Raw genomic sequence first — 18,482 nt, forward strand, 5'->3', positions numbered from 1 at the left:
GCTTACTAGATGCAACAATCAATAAATTACTTATATAGTCTACTGACAATGTATTTTACTTTTGTTGTAATAATGCAGTCAAATAATGATGTAGACTGTTTATTGTTACAGGTTGACCAAGTTGATCCTACAGGTCCTAGAGCTTACCATGGTACAGCGGTTGTAGGATTTAATATATATGTGATAGGCGGTTTTGATGGCATGGACTACTTCAATTCATGCAGATGTTTTAATGCAGTCAGCAAGACTTGGAGAGAAATAGCTCCGATGAATGGTAGACGGTCAGTATATTAAAATAGATAAGCAGACAAATGGGCACATAAAAGCCACTTATTAAAGTTAATCACACTTTTTCTTATAATCCTTGTTTTCATGACCAAGAAATCAACAAAGAGGAAACTTCCTCAAAGGTGACACACAAATCGGAATATGCGATTCAAATTAAAATCAGTAATTGCCTACAGAGATGTTATGAAAATGCTAAAATGGAAGCGAGAGGCACTACCTGAAAGCTAAAAGATAAGTCCACGATAGAATTTACCTCAGAAGTAAAAAAAAAAATCTTAGCTATATAGGATCAGTCAGTTCCACTGAAGAGAGATATAAAATTCACAGAAGGATAAAGAAGACCTTTAGAGCCTTAGAAGTTTCAAGCATCTTATTAGGTTTTTATATTATGTTAAATTTGGATTTATAATGAGAGACAAGTAACATTTTTAATAATATACTTTATCATCGTTCTTTTCATAACCATTATGAAAAAAAGTACATCACTATTTTAAAATAGTTCAACATTTTGTGTCTTTTCTTGATTATACAACCGATAATTGAAGATTTTCACATAACCATCTCTGATTCTTAGCAATCACAATACGTACAGCCATTCTTGCCAGGTTAGAGTACAATTATTTCTCCTTTTGATTGAGAAAGCTCAGTTAAATGCAGATTGAAAAAATGATTGGTTAATAATTGTCAACAATAACCTGTCAGAGTAAAGTTAGTCTAATATGTGGAAAAGTTTATGAAAGGCAGTTGCCATGATGAAGTTGTACCTTGCTGGGGGTTCAGGGGAATTCCAGCTTAACACATGAATTCCACATGTCATCTAATAACATCCAATAACTGTCATATAACATATTTCCTCGGTTTTATAAATCACATGGCATCGTATCAGAGATTTGATAGTGGGATTTTAGGTGATGTGGTCACAATTGAGACGATTTAAATTTCTGGAAGCTGTCAGGCTTATATCTGAACATCAATATATTTTTTTCCATTTTTGGTGGGACTCGTTGCATTCTACTAAAATTACTTGATGTTTACATGTATGTTTAACATAAATATTAACTATTTTAAGCATTTTCTTGTTTTTAATTATACTCTTTTTCCTGTATTTTTACAACCAATATGAAATGAATAATTTTCTCTTTTGTTGGTGGGATCCCTTTACAATCCATTAATGTTATTTTGTTTTTCTGTACATTGTACTTGCAAAAGTTGTTTTGGTGTATTTTATATATAATCTTCTTACTTAATACCTATCTTTTTTATTCTTTTACATTTTTTTTTCTGAAAAATTAAATATGCATAATGATTTTACGATTCACTTATAGAGTGGACTTGTAACTCACATTTGTTTTGGCAATAATAATATGACTGGTTGTTCACCTATTAAATTAAAATAAAAAAAAAAGTTTATTGTCTAGGAAAGAAGAATATTCAAACCTAATAAGCCAACCTATTGATAGAAACAAACAAAAAAGGACAAAATTAGAGTAACATAAATACTTAATTTATCATCTTAAGTAGATAGTAATTTAAAAAAAGCCTTTTCAGAGGAGGGGAAACTTTTCATAGGCACCATGTGGTCTTATACCCCATCGTAGTGTGGGACCTTCCTCGCGAGCTTACCCACTAAAACCCCTCCCCACCACCACTACAACATGGGATAACAGGTCCACCTTACAGTATTATCACAGCAACCCCATGTGTCTCGTCTCCATCGCTAGCCCCACGTCTCAAACTTGTCGGGATCCTGCATTTATTTATTTTTATTTTATTTAAACTTCAATCTCTTGGGGCTGGAAACATGCCCCAAGGGAGACTCAGAGGTAGTTATTCGCCCCTGGACATCTTTTGCCAACTTGGTACAGATGATCTTAACAGCATCGTGGACATCACATGCCACGATCATTCGGTCTGAAGCGGAGTCCCATCTTTTTCTGGGGTAAGCATGCCAAATTCTCCCCTGCATGCTTCCCTATGCTGTAGGAATCGATCACACACGAACACCATGTGTTCCACGGTGACTTCCTCCCCCCCCAATAATCGTAATCTGCAGAGGGTCTCAGCATCTGCGTGCACAAGTATGCCTTGAAACATCTGTGACTGATAAAGAACTGGGTCAACTTGTATCCTAGTACCCTGTGTTTTCAGCACAGCCATCTCTGGAGGTCCAGAATCAGTCTGTAGGTCCATCAGCCTTTTGTCGACTGATGCCACTTCTCCTGCCCCATCTGTGGACAAGAGATGCTTTCGCATATGCCTTACAAAAAAAAAAATAACTATACAACTAAAATTCCTTGAGGAAGCATCCATTTATTTTAATAAAATAATTCATATTAGTGAAAAATAAGAACTGTTATAAGTTTGAGAATCTTATCTCACATTATTGATAGATATTCAAAATTATGTTTTCTGTTGTGAAATTATAAATGCTATTGTGAGGGTACAAATAATTTTGCAGTTCAGTAAACGTACTGAAATACTACTGGAATTAATAGATTGTTTGAATATATATACACAAGGTCAAGGTCAAGGTGAATTGCTCAGGTCCAGTTGGTTTCAGTCAAATTCGCTTGGCGTCGTCATGTTCGTACAGATCAACTGATAACAACACAGTTTTTTGATTGCAAATATCATTATTGGTTTCTTAGCTATGCACTTGTTTGTGAAGTGTGTTTTTCTCGTTTGGCAGATTTTAGAATGAGTGACTTGAACGAACAAAGAGCTGCTGTGAAATTTTGTGTTAAACTCGAAAAATCTACAAGTGAAACATTTGATATGTTCAAGACGGCTTTGCTATGAACCGTGCTACATCTTTTAAGTGGAATGAACATTTTAAAGATGGTCGTCAGTTGATTGAAGATGATGAGCGTCCTGGACATCCTTCCATGTCAACTGACGACTCACACATAAATAAAATCAAAACCCTGGTTCGGGTAAATTGACGTCTGACTATCAGAGAGCTTGCTGAAGAGTGTGGGATATCAGTTGAATCATGTTTCGAGATTTTGATCGAAAAATTGAAGACGCACTGCGTTGCTGCTGCAAAATTTGTTCCATGTCTGATGACGGATGACCAAAAAGCCCATCGCATCCAGGCTTGTCAAGAATTGCTTGAACGTTCAGAAGAAGAAAAGTTCTTGTCAAGGATCATAACAGGTAATGAATCTTGGGTGATCAAAACAAAGGTCAATCGTCCCAGTGGGAGGGTGAAATATCTCCCAGACCAAATATAGCTCGCCAAGTTCGTTTCCAATGTGACTGTGATGTTGACAGTTTTTTAAGCTCAGGGCGTAGTTCACTATGAATACCTCCCCCAAGGCTCCACAGTGAACCAGACTAACTACATTGAAGTTCTGAAGTGTCTGCAGGACACTATCTGGCAGAAAAGGCCAGGAATGTGGAAGAATGGTGACTGGTTTTTTCATCACAACAATGCTCCAGCCCATTCAGCCCTCAGAACTCGTGACTTTTTTGTTCTTCCCCACCTACCCTTTCTTTCCTTTTCCTGTTTAGCCTCCGGTAACTACCATTTAGATAATTCTTCAGAGGATGAATGAGGATGATATGTATGAGTGTAAATAAATTGTAGTCTTGTACATTCTCAGTTTGACCGTTCCTGAGATGTGCGGTTAATTGAAACCCAACCACCAAAGAACACCGGTATCTACGATCTAGTATTAAAATCCGTGTAAAAATAACTGGCTTTACTAGGACTTGAACGCTGGAACTCTCGACTTCCAAATCAGCTGATTTGGGAAGACGCGTTCACCACTAGACCTAACTTCCCCACCTACCCTACTCGCTCCTTGTTCCCGAAACTCAAAAGATCTTTGAAAGGAAGAAGATTTGGGACAATTCCCGAGTTTGAGGCAAATGCGACGAAAGAACTGAAAAACATCACAAAAGAACAGTTACCCATCTAACTGTATCTAGTGGATTTAAATATTTATTTGTTGATACAGCAGTATATAATATTTGAAAAAAAAACATATATATATATATATATATATATATATATATATATTTTTTTTTTGAACAGACTATCAAGTATATTTGTAAATGCTTTATATAATTACTCTAAAGTGATCCTATTTCCGAGTCTATTTACAGATGTTACGTAAGCGTCGCTGTCCTGAGAGATTTGATTTATGCGATGGGAGGTTACGATGGCCATCACCGGCAAAATACAGCAGAAAAATACGACTACAAAACGAATCAATGGACATTGATAGCCCCAATGAATGTTCAACGCAGTGATGCTAGTGCAACTACATTAAATGGTAGGTAATAAAAATTCATGCACAACCAAAATACAAAGCTGCAACTAAAATACATAACCTGATTTTTTTAAGTTTATTGAAGAAAAATAAGAATATAGATCAATATGGTTTACTAATTACTTATTCTGATAACTATTTAATCTCATATTATTAAATGTCAACATGAAAATTAAGCAGCTATATCTATATGTGTATCAACAGTTGTACAAAGCCTTAATAGCAATGGTCAAAAGTACCAGGAAAATAATATTCGATTAGTTCTTTCAAACAGTATTCTATTAATACAGAATATTAAAAAAAAAGTAATTGGTTTAACAGACTTTTGCAAAATAAAATTATTACTGATATTTATTATTATAACTGAACCACTGATAAGTAATGTAATGAAATATTCAAGTTTAGAAAATGAAGAGCTAAATCTATTAGAATCTTTCAGGGAAATAAAAAACATTGTACTTTTTCAACCTAGTAAATACTGCTGCTGAAAAAAAAATTGCCAATGCTTCACATAACCTCAATTATAAAATATGTTTTTTCTTGCCTCAAAATAAATCGTAAGAAGATATAACTTTTTTTAATGGGCAAATCCTATGTAATATTTTTATTTGGTTGCTATTATAAGGCAAATTATAAACAATGAAAAATGTCAAGCCAAGTTAGAATTTTAAATCCAATTTTTGGTGTAATAGTAAGTAATTCTACAGATTATTTACTGAAACATTATCATTTTAAATGAATACACTATATCTTTGTTCATAGCAGTTGGCAATGATATAAATTAAATTAAAAAGAATAAACTTTTACAATGGCAAAACAAAACAAATTTATAATAAAACGTTATTAAAATTTACATCAAAATGTTTTCAGTCATCTTCGCAACCTTAGACACATATCTGTTAGCATTGACAACAACCTTAGTATTCTTTATGTACTAAAAAAAGGTCACATTGATTTGAATATTATATATTAAATAAATACACACCATTAAATGTAACACACTTTTTCATAACATTCCATGTAATTAAACATAATGTTTGCCAAATTAAAAACCCACCAGCAGTAACATCGGCTATTACTGTTGAGAATAAAGATTACCAGTGACAAAGATGCAAGAAAATGGAAAAAAAAAAAACAGTCAACTGAATTAATATTTCAAGTAATCTTTTTAAAAATGTTTTATTTTAAGATCTGGTTTAGTTTGTTACTGCAAAGGTTTATATTTTTAAATTAATTTTAATAATCATCTAACAATTTATTTACTTTATTTAAAACCTACTTCACTGATGTTTTAAATGAAGGTTTTATTAAGATTTTACCCTTTAGCTTGTAATGCTTAGCGTGGCATATTCCCAATATTTAATATTAACATCATTTTTTATTTTTATTTCTGCTGTGATGTCTAATTGTGTTGACAGACAGATGATGTTTACAAAAATCTGTTGGGCAAGGTGAAAGTAGTTTAAGCCTTTTGTTAGCATAAATCAAAATGCATAAAAATCAAATATTTTAACTACTCAAAACAATTTCAGCTGAATTTCTGATATAATTTTCTTGATATTTCAAGAGTTTGCTCACTTCATAACTACAGAATACCATTTGTTATAAAAGTAACATTTTCAATTTAAAAAAAAATTGTGATTTATTTTAATTATTGTATTTTAATTTAGTTGAAATGCAATGCATATAGTGTAATCCAAGTGACAACACATATCTAGTCCTTTTAGTAAATGAACTGTAGCAGAAATTTAAAATCAGCACTGCTATCATGTTTTCTGACTATCCACCTAATTATACAAAATCATTATTCTAGATTACAAATACTTATTCATTGAAAAGAATAGAAATAATTTTTACATGAAATACAATTTCACGCAGTGTGAAATAACAATATAACCACAATAGTAATTGTAATGTCAATTACAACAATTGACATTTCAATTACTATTGTATTGTCAAACAATACAATAGTAAGATAATAATAAGTAAAGAAAGTAACACTGGGATTTTCTTCAAACTTTAAGGATACCAGCTGGTGTCCATATTCTGTATTACAAAAACAAAAAGTCAGAGTATAATAAGCATATTTCAGTTTCAAACATACACATTTATCTCATTAATCATGATATACAAGTTGTTGTTTCTTCTCTTTTCCAGAGTATATAGAATCCCAAACAACAAATAAGCTCATATGGTTACTGAAGGAGTTCACATTCTAACAATGTATATGTAGCATGTTACATAATACAACCCAACAATTATAAATAATATTATTTACATATTGTCTTATACCTTGAATGATCCATTATTTAGTCTATTAAAGCAGTCATATTTTGTTTATCTAATAGAACTTTATTACATAATCGTCTCAAGATAACTATTATATAACTATTTACAATAGATTACAATCATGCAAGTAAATATTTCCTGCAATGATCAGTGTGCCATGGAGAGCATGTGCTCTCATGTTGTGATAAATGCACAAATGAAATAAAATAAAAATTCTTGGTCAAGATTCCAAGATCAATTCTTTGATAATTAATGACTCTAATTTAAGCTTCTGAATACTTCTGAATAATGACCAGATTTCTGATTTTATTTAATTAAACTTATTGTCCAGCTCAATTAAATTAAGGAAATTGAACTAGTAATTAACCAACTAAGAATGTGAAAAAAAAGTTGTTATAAAAGGTATCATTTTTTTGTAACAAAAAGAAATCAACTGTTGTTAAAAATAAGAGGAATCAACACAAAATATTAAACTGCATGGAAATTTTATATATATGAAACCTACTATCCTATTTATTTAGTTAGAACAACACTTAATACTTGTTTATAGGAGCCCAGGAAACCCACATACAATTCAATTCTAACATTATAAAAGAATGCGGTCTAGTTAGTAATTTTTATGACCTACTTGTTTTTTAAAACGTGAACTTAAAAGTATTGCATCTATTCACTATAGATGAAAAACATATTGTACTTTTAGCAAGATGATGCTGTTGCAGATCTTATTGTTTTTCAGTTAGTTCTGAAGAGATTCTTAAGGATTGATTGAAAATTATTTTTTTAGGATTGATTTTTAAGGATTCAGAGGTGTCTCTGACCACTGATTTTACTTTTGAGTAATAACAAAAAAACAGTTGTAAACAAAGCCACCCGCATATGATTACAAAGTTGCATTTCCATTAAATGAAGTCTGAAAACAATACAAGCTAGAATAATGTTGTAGTCCTGAGCAAGACTATAAACTACCTTGATCAGAATACTCCTAAGAATTGATCATTCGTCTCATATTTATCCTCATTTATTTCTTCGATTACTGCAGTATCATCTGTATCGATTTAATAAAGGAATTAAACAAGCTATTGCAAATAATTACTAATGTATTAATTTTTGCTTTATTTTTTTTACATTTCACATGACTATAAAATATAAATTTAACTACAGAAACAGAGAAAGTACTAATTACATGGTATTGTTCCTTTACAAAATGTAAAAAATGAGTCCCAATCATCTACACAAAAACTTTATGCTGATGTCATCAGTTCACTTTAGAGATAGCCATTTTCATCCTTCTCTGTATCAATCATGCTCTTCCGGATTTTACTACCTGTATGTCATGTATTTCCCCTATAAAAGAAAATACATTGATATGTAGGTCAATATTTTTATGAACAGAAACTACCATTTTCCATCAGACTTAGAACATTTTTCTTCTTTTTATTTGTAATTCTCTATTACATTTTGCTTCCTTATTTTGTTATTTTTAAATGTGTTATTTAATTCCTTTTTCCTTGGGACAGAGATCATTCATTCTGTATCAACTACGATGTTGAGTCTATATGTAGTACCGTGTTATCACACTCTGAAATTGCTGCAACAGGCATGGTAGCTGTTTCTTTAATGAGACTCAGCATTGAGAATCATTAATGATTTCTTATCTAACTATTTACAAGAAAAAACAACAAATTGTGGTTTACATGTCTAATTGCTGATTTGGTGAAATCAGATTTCCTAACTGTTCTTAATTCTAAAATATTTTATTTGCAGACAACAAATTACACATCTAACTTATGTAAGGATAATGAATTAGTATTATTTTCATAAATAAGTAAAAACAATTTAAAATAAATTAATAAATGACAAATCGATTTTGAAACAACTGTTAATAGTAATCTTATAAAATAGTCTAAAATAAAATAATTAAAAAACAAAAAACCCGACTACACATCTACCTAGAATAATTATGAAAAACAAACAAAAAATCACTAAACAAGTCTTTCTTTTCTTAGGCATTTTTGCAGAATATACTAAGTTAGTCTGCAATGTGAAATTTTTTCAGGCTATATACGACCCAAACAAAACATAAAATAAGAAATAATATTAAATTTCACATCACAGACTAACCTTCTGTATCCTAATTGCTGTAAAAAGAAAAAGATATAAACCTTGTTTAATGATTTTTTTTATAATTACTCTAGGTGGATTTGTACAATTAGCAGCCGGATTTTTTTTTTTTAATAATTTCATTTAGCCCTTTTTTGTCGTTTCCATAACTGTATCGTTCGGTAAAATTGTCAAGTAGTCATCTACATACTATACTGTTAATCCTTTTTCTTTCTTTAGAGACGTGCTATTTAATTAGAAATTTGAATGTTAATGTATGTGCGTGTAATGTATATGTGTAACAGTTCGTTAAAATTATTAATCAATTAAATCCAATATAACGAAAGGTAGGGATATAGCACAGGTTCTAACTTGACATATAATGATATCAGGTAGAGATATCATACATATCTCTATTCTGCTTGCTGCACTGCATCACTAACAACAATGTAATGCAGCCCACATTGACAGTATACAGAACACAGGCGGAAACCAGCCATGATGCATTCCTTCTTCATTTTGCTGAGCACATTTTTCACTTACATCTCAAGAACTATACATTATTAGAACAAATTACAAGAGACAAAAAGTATTTTGTTATTATTAATTTCTGGAATACCACCATTAAAATCTGAAAATGACATAATTTTTAAATCTTGTACCTCTAACGTAGATAGACAATTTAAGATAACGTATGTTAGTTCCAGAACAAAAGTTTGTTGTAATTGGTTGGATCATTGAAGTCTACAGAGAGGAAACAAACAAACATACATAACAGTAAAAAATACATTATTATGAAAACAATTATGCATCTTTTAAACATTTTCCTCTATCGTGTTTGTTTTTTCTGTTTAAGGTAAAATATATATAACAGGTGGATTTAATGGCCAGGAATGTATGAGCTCTGCAGAAGTTTACGATCCAGACATAAATCAATGGACACTACTTACACCTATGAGAACGAGAAGAAGTGGAGTATCATGTATTGCTTACCATGGATGTATATATGTTATTGGTAAAGAAATAAATTTATAATATATTTATTTTAAATTAAATAGTAAGGCTATTCCATAACATTTTTTAAAAGCATTTTACCATTTCCAATATATTGGAAAAAATGGCTATTCTTTCAAACTTTCTACGTTAGACCGTAACCTAGGAAGACTTATTTAAAATCCTTTTATGAAGAAACCTAAATTTTATTATTATATTCAAAACGTATATCCTAACTGAGTTGTGAGAATAAATATTCACATTTCATTTCTCCAATACGCCTAATAACAAAATAAATTAGTTGACTATATAAAAGCGGAGAGAAATTCAAATCACCAGTTGAATTTGAAATTCAAATTCAAAGTTCAGTGACGAGTTTTATGAAGGGTGAAATATAATGATACTGGAATACGGAGAGAATACTTATGGGAAAATAAAATGTCTACTACTAACATTCCAAAAACTTTCCGATCAACACTCTTTCATTTTCTGTCAGCTGCCATTGTCAAAAGTCAAATATGCCTGTTATATCAATACATCCAAACCGACATGCAGTGATTGAATTTTTAGTTGAAGAAAAACACTTTCAGAGAATCACTATTATCTGAAAGCTTTATAGTAATGAAACTGTTGATCAGAGTTGCGTGAGTAGATGGACAATCAAATTGTGTACATCAGAAGCCGGTAAAGCAAATACTGAAGATGAACCTTGCAGTGGTTCGCTAGTTTCTGTGACTGATGAAAAGCACCAAAAAGAGATGGATGAATGTATCACCACCCAGATACGCATATCAAAATAATAAGCAAGACATTATTGCAAGACTAGGCTACCACAAAATCTATATGCAGTAAAGAACAAAAAAAAATGAATAAACAACAAAAGTAGTCTTGTGAATAGCTTCAGTAACATTATAGCGATAAGGGAGATGAATTCATTGTCATTGCAGCAGGATAGAAAACTTGGATCCATTGTTGCGACCCAAAAGAAAAACAGCAGAGCATAGAATACCACATTATGGTTCACTGCAATCAAAAAAAGTCAAAACACAACCCTCTATTCAGCAGAATGTAGCACTTTTTCACTACGTATACATAACGAACATTAAGCAATAGTAGGAAGACCTTTTTTATGAGCGCTAGTGGTCACATGAAAATTCTAAACAATAAAATTTAAAGCCATATAAATCACAGCTTTTATAATTTCCACATGAAGGAGGCTGTTTCCTCCTTCATATGACTTGTGAGGGTTATCCTGCAATTATAAATACTGGAGTTTGGCATCACAAAATAATCGATTCTTACATTCTTTCACACTATGGTGACTGCAGGAGTTTGCAGAATTATTCATAAATGTCGGTGACAAAATAATCCTTGTTTTAACAAGAAGAGGACCAATCTCTTCATTAATAATTTTTTTCCTATTATAGAGAAAAATTAGAATGGCTGGCAGGGTTATCTGACTTCATTTTGCGACTGATCCTTGTGAGAATGATAAAGAAAAACAGAATAAAAATGGTACGCAGACATAAAGAAAAACACAACTAAAAATTTTAACAGAAAAGTATTTTCAAATGATTAATTCAATAAAGATTTCAAACTTTGGTGATTTGCAAAAATATTCCAAATTAATATAAAATAAATATTTAGACTAAATTATTACATTCTAAATAAATAAATGTTTTATTTTGACTGATATATAATAATACAACATGCATATCATATCAGTAGTGGGAGGACATGCACCTCTATGGATAAAAAATAAAAGGAATTGCTCCAGTATTTGCCTGGATAAATCAAGGGAAACCGTAGTAAAATCTTGATCAGAACAGAATCACAAAATACACAATTATTTACAAAAAATAGACACGATTAAGGATCATATTATCTAAATTAAATATAAATGCGTGAAATTACATCGTAAATTTCATCATTTACAACGTAAATGATGATATCAAATATAAAAATGTTCAAAATCCCATTCACAATTCAGAAAGCTTCAATGAAAATTTAAGTAATACTTAAATTATGTATACGTCGAATAGGATCCAGAAGATTCAATTTTTTAATTAGTATTATTTAAAAATTTATCAACAGAAAAATAATGTTTCTGTAAAACAAAATTTTTTAAACGTACATTAAATAAACAGGTAAGAAGTTTATTTTTAAACGGTTCAGTAATTTATTAAAAATAGTAATGGAAACAATAAGGCTCTTTCTCTTAAGCTTAGCTGTTTTATTAAGTTGCTGCAAATTATTATTTTGTTGCAAATGAAATCAATTTAAAGAGACCTTATCTCATGAAACACCTACAAATTTTGCTTCATGAGTATTAGAAATTTATCGTTATCATTAATGGGAATTTTATCAACACAATTACTAATGTCAACTTAAAAGGTACAATGTGACGGTTTCATCTATTTTAAACATTTCAAATAATATATAATTAGATTTATTAATAAATTATATTTAATAAAATAATTTTTTTGAAATTTTAAATAAGCCATGACAATAAAATAATTAAAATTGTTGTAACTTTAATGAGTGCCAATCTACACTCCATTTCACAAGTTTGAAATAATTAGAACTTTTCAGATTAGAGAAGTTAATTATTCCATCTAATTTTTCTTCATATTATCTTATGTCACTTGTCCAACAAAGATAAGTTCATAGGTAAGGATTATGCTCAGGAAATATTTCATTATACTGATGTAATCAGTTTTTAATGATTTCACCATTAAGACGACGTTAATTTTGAGGAAATAAATTCATAATTTACCGAAGAAGCTTGTACTTGAAGCTTGTACTTGGGAATATGGAAATACAATTTTGTAGCATATGAAAAATGCCATGCCTGACCGGAATTTGAACCCGGATCCCCTGAACAAAAGGCCTACTATTTTTTGTCTTATCATGAGGTCACATATGTCCTTATGTTTATACTTATTATTTTCTAAATAACTGGAAATATATTTCCCTAAGATCTTTTGAAGACTATGATCTAGCGTCATCCTCAGTGATATTACAGATGATGTAGTTGATGTTGATTATTGTCTTAAAGTAGTTAAGAAACCTGTATCCTAACTGGCATGCGGCCCAACACATATCATCCTACATTAGGTAAAAATTCATATGTTTAATTAAAAACACAAAGTTTCCCCGCTCCAATTTCCCACCGAATCAAAAAATTCTATGCCAGCACAAGTCTGTTTGAATGCTGAATACAGCCTCAGAAATTCACATTCAAGGATTTCCTCTCTTCACCATCCACAAAAAAGAATTTATAAACTCCAAAGACTGCATTACATGAATACATGACATTACTGTTTTTAATAAAACCGTGATGAATTTCATTGACTGTGCTATGAATTTACATTGTACTACTACAAACTGCATCCTTTGTTTACATGTACCTTCCACAACTTAGACAAAGACGGTAGACACCAGTCTTATCTTTTGTTGTTTTGTTATGTCATACTAAACAGGAGAGAATCTATTAAGACTTTGCTAAGCAGCTAAACAAAACAAAATACAGTTTCCTATATATATATATATATATATAGTGTATATACTAATTAAAAGAGAACAGAAGAGAATGTCAACGTAGAATAGAAAGAAAGACAGCGTCATGAAGAAGGAGATGACGGGAAAGAGAGAGGGGGAACACTTTGTATGATAGAATGAATGAATGAATGAATGAAATGCTGTTTCACTGGTGCAACATAGAATGGATGTCCTCCCTCTCATTACCAGTTCCATAACCAATTCAATGCTCAGCCTAAGGCTCCAAAAACAAAAACAATTCCACTGTCCTTTAAACCAACCTATCATTACTAAACTGTATACAGATACAGTTGTAGTTATTTTAACTTTATTCACGACAGTTTTCATTACAATGAATTTTAATTACACCTAATTAGATTTTTTCTGAGGTGCAAAAACGTTAAAAGTACAAAGTAAAAAATAAAAAAAAATAACAAATTGTTACTCGACTTATTTTTACCTGTAAAACATTAAAATTTATATACAGAAATATTTTAGAATAAAAAAAAAATTGGGTTTTGAAGCTGAGGTTGAAAAATAGAGTAATTGAGGGTATGTTGGAATTTAAGATAGTTATCTATTTTAATTAATTATTCCATTTCATTAGGAAGTAGAAACTTATAACGTTTATGCTCTCTCTAATTAAGTTTGGCTTAATGTACAGGACCGGAGCATTTAAAGAGAAATAAGAGACACTTAATGTCTATAAAAATGGTAAAAAAGGGATCAAGGCTAATAAAAGGGATGAATAGTGAAAAAGGAAAATCTTTCCATGAAGGAACAACAACGGCAAGATATTGCGTTATAAAATATTCTGAACGCCTACTCTGGGCAGTAGAGTCCTACCTATAATCTCTTGGAATATGTGTATTTTACTAAAATAAAGTAATGTGTATGTATAAATAAAGTAAATTTTTTATTCTGATTGGTATATAATAATACATATAGATTCACGTATCGATAATACATTATAAATCATGTCATAACAGGATAACTATAAATATAAAAGCATAAATTATTGATTAAAGTCTGTATTAATAATCTGAATATAAATGCGTGAAATAATGTTAAAGTAAATGCATTAAATTATTACATAGGATTAGTGTACAAGTTATTAATCGATAACCACTTAAAAAACTGATTCATGCCTGGTCCCTGTCAGGCATGGCATTTTCACACGCTACCAAAAATTGTCAATCATCTTATCCTCTGAAGAAATACCTAATGGTGGTCCTGAAGGTTAAAAAAAAAAAAAGAAAAAGTAACAGATTCAATAATTTTTCCTTCCAAAACTTAACAGCCACCTAAAAACAGGCCTAGGGTTTCTATAGAGCAACTGAATTGTGTGTACATAAAACTGAATTAGAATGATATAAATTAGAATGATTTATAAATGATATAAATTAGAATTATAAATGATATAAATGATTGAATGAATTAGAATGATATCAAAGTGTTTACAAAACGAGTCATTTCAGATATTACATATGAGTTTTCAGTAATTAATGTGCAGCATCTTATTTATTTTGGATATTTACAATTGGATATTTCATACGGATGACTAAGATCTGAAACAGTTTGGAAACAATAAAAGTTTGGAACATAAGTGGGTTTTTATTATAAAATTCAAAGCAGTCACCATTTCAAGGATCTGTATTTTGACAAAGCATCTTTGACTATGATTCAATATAAAGAAATTAGAAACTCTTAATAGTTAGAATCATGATTTATAAAATAAAGAAAAAAATCATACGAGAAGTAAAAGATATAAATTTTCTTAATTGAAGACACTGAAATGTTGTGATTTAAATTTTTCTACTATCATTGTTATAAGATGTGAGAAATGAAAATGATCGATTCATTTGATATTCTGGGAAGATTCCAGATATCTATTGTAGGTTTCTTGAATTAAGGCTCATAAGCTTCTTTTTTGTGTAATTTTTTGACCTACCATACCATGTGATATTAATTACAAAGGGTAGTTGATAAAGCACAGTCACTTATAACTCACAAATGAAAAAAAAGCAGTTAAATGAAACAAATATAGATTTAAAGTACATTTGTTGCTACAGAAACCTGCATTCAATTTTCCACATAATCACCATTAACAGTTACATATTTCAACAGTGAACCAGTTACCTCATTAGGTTTTTGAAATGGAGGTCTTTCCTTGATATACAACCTCACTGCATCCTTCAATTCATCTTCTGAGGTGAAATGAATACCATTAATATCCCTTTACTCATTAAGATCACTATATTTGAGGCAAGAAGTGAAAATCACAAGAATTGGAGTGTGTGGAGCATTCAAATTTCAACTTGACAATTATCTCAATGGTTGCATGTGATCTATGACATATAACATTATTATGCTGCAGAATTACTGGCTCCATGGATTGTTGATCATGACACAGACATTTCCTAAAGTGTTTTAACAGTTCTATGCATTGCTGTATGATGCAATGGTCATTTTTGATTGATGGTCATTTTGAATCAATCATCCAACTCCTTTTGGTCCTTCTCATCGGTCATAGAAACCAGTCAACCACTGCAAGGTTCATCCTCAACATTTGTTTTACCCACTTCTGATGCATAAAATTTTATTGACTCCTTATTCACAGTACTTTGATTAACAGCTGAATCATCATAAACAGCTTTTAAATGACAATGACTGTTACTAGTGTTCACTTTTTTTTATTGTTTTCAATACTGTATGCTTCTTTTTCATGCATTGACACAGCAGGCATACTCGACTTCATAACATTGGTAATTGCAGGGCATGAGTTTTGTAATGTTAGTAATAGGGGAATGAAACCATAACATGTCTCTGTGTAAAAATTTTTGTTACGTTCCAGTGTACATTACATTTCAGCTGCCCCTCATAGAACTAAATATGAGAATGGTGGTTAGGATAACATAAATGAGAGCTGTTAGAATTAAAAACGGGTCTGGCTGGGCTTCAAGCCTATTAACCTCTAAAATAATAATAACAAAACACATGTTGCTCGTACTATGTAACCAGACTATACTTCTAGTCGTCTACCTATCTAATTCTACCATATCCTCATTACTATCTAAACCTAGAAAAACAGGATTTAGAATATAAAATAAATATTATTACATAATACATCAATCCCAAATTTAAAACAAATTTTGATAAATTATTTAAAAAAGTTAATCAGTCCAGAGATACTTTTCTGATAATTAATAATTACCAGTAACTAAAATGAATAATTTGCAGTAGTTCTATTTCGGCCCATTCTTTTATTTAGATATAAGAATAAAAAGTATCTACATAGAAAGTTAATTGATAAATTAATTTCATGAACAAGGTACAGAAGTTGTAATATTATCAATAATGATTTTAAAAATATACAACCATTTAATAAAGCTGTCTCAAAACAAAAATTTTCTTATTTTATCCAAAAATTAATAACATTACAGAAAAAAGGTACATATATAAAAATTCGATACATTTATTTGGTGGTTTTTTTTTAGAAAAATGTAATTTAAAATTTCTTTAAGGGCTTCTATTATACAAGTAGCAAAAATTAAAATCAATTGATTTTGAATAAAAGAAAGGCAAATTGAATTACTTCAATACGGAACATCTTAATAAACTGCTAAGCGGGTAATTTGATTTAATATTTATTATGCCCTATATATATATATATATATATATATAATTTCGATCAAATATATAAAATTATAACTGGAAATTTAAAAAAAAATTAGAAGATACAAAATGAATCAGACAATGATGTCTGATTCAGATATAAACAAAACAATTTAACATTTTCAAGCAATTATATTTTAAAAACCTGTTTCTATTTTCTTTTGTTTAAAAAAAGACAAAAAATCATTTCTAAAAAATAAATATGACCCTCAGTTTTATCAAAACCAGACCAAATATTTTCAAGCAAAACAGTATGGCCTTGTTTTAAGAGAAAGGTCATTTATTATTTTCCTCTTATTTTAACTATTTAAAAAATCCTGTACCTATTTATCTAAAATTAGTCAAAAAACATTTTCTTTTACAAAAAGCAATATTATTTTGTTGAATTTTTAAATAATTAAATAAAACTGAATTTCTGGATTTAACACGTACAAATATGTATTTAAATAATTTTCATTTAGAATTTTTTTATTATGTACTAATTTCAATTATTTATTATAATACCTTCACATTAGTAAACTTACTTATATTACATTAAAATTAGTCATGTAGAAAGATATTTGGAAAAATAAAAAAAAAACTTATCCTAAAGTTTATATTTATGAATGTGAAATCTTTGTTTAAAAGACCAGTCACTTATTCTTAAGAAATGACAATATCATGAACTGTCTGGCAATTTAACACAATATTTCAGCTTAAAAGAAAGAGCCTTAGTATACTAATCCCATTGTCATTTTTAATAAATTACCTAACCATTTCAAAATTTTTCACATCAATTTATCTAAATGATTTTACAGAAACAATATTACACTATCAATAATATCTATTGACAGGATTTTTAAATAATATCTATTAAAAAACCTAAATTTTCTGCATACCATTCAACGTTATGTACATATGCGCTAAAATAATTTTAATATTAATGCTTTCTGAAGTATGGATTATTTTGTAATTATTTTTTATACTTATCTTCATGAACCTTAATGTAACTTCGAGTTTATATTTTAAATAATTAATATGAACATTAATAAAATATATTTATATATATATATAAATTAATTATAATTGTGTATTATTTTATGATGTTTTGATCAAGTTTTTATCATGATTTCTCATCATGACCCATCTCACAAATGCTGGGGTAGTTTTATTTTTTATAAATGTAAATGAATGGAATCCATTCATTCTTATGAATCCGTTCAGGAATTATAGCCATTCCTTACATGATTTATAATAATGTATTACTATTTACCAATCAAAATAAAGATTATTTTTAATAAACTTACATTACTTTTATGTAATGCTTCCTTGTAAATGCTT

General features: G+C 29.7%; 2 protein-coding genes across 3 annotated transcripts in view; one reads left to right on the plus strand and one right to left on the minus strand.

The window, feature by feature from the left end:
- The window catches only part of Gpb5 (Glycoprotein hormone beta 5), a 161,099-nt gene that overhangs the window by 128,981 nt on the left and 13,636 nt on the right, over positions 1-18,482 (minus strand). The window lies entirely within an intron of this gene.
- Positions 1-18,482, plus strand: part of klhl10 (kelch-like protein 10) — a 41,306-nt gene that overhangs the window by 17,757 nt on the left and 5,067 nt on the right. The window contains exons 5-7 of the mRNA XM_075369103.1: positions 112-281; positions 4,399-4,568; positions 9,811-9,969. Of these exons, the coding sequence (XP_075225218.1) occupies positions 112-281; positions 4,399-4,568; positions 9,811-9,969 (499 nt within the window). The remainder of the gene's footprint in view (positions 1-111; positions 282-4,398; positions 4,569-9,810; positions 9,970-18,482) is intronic.

Source organism: Lycorma delicatula, chromosome 6 (genome assembly GCF_047948215.1).
Source record: "Lycorma delicatula isolate Av1 chromosome 6, ASM4794821v1, whole genome shotgun sequence".
Taxonomy (NCBI): domain Eukaryota; kingdom Metazoa; phylum Arthropoda; class Insecta; order Hemiptera; family Fulgoridae; genus Lycorma; species Lycorma delicatula.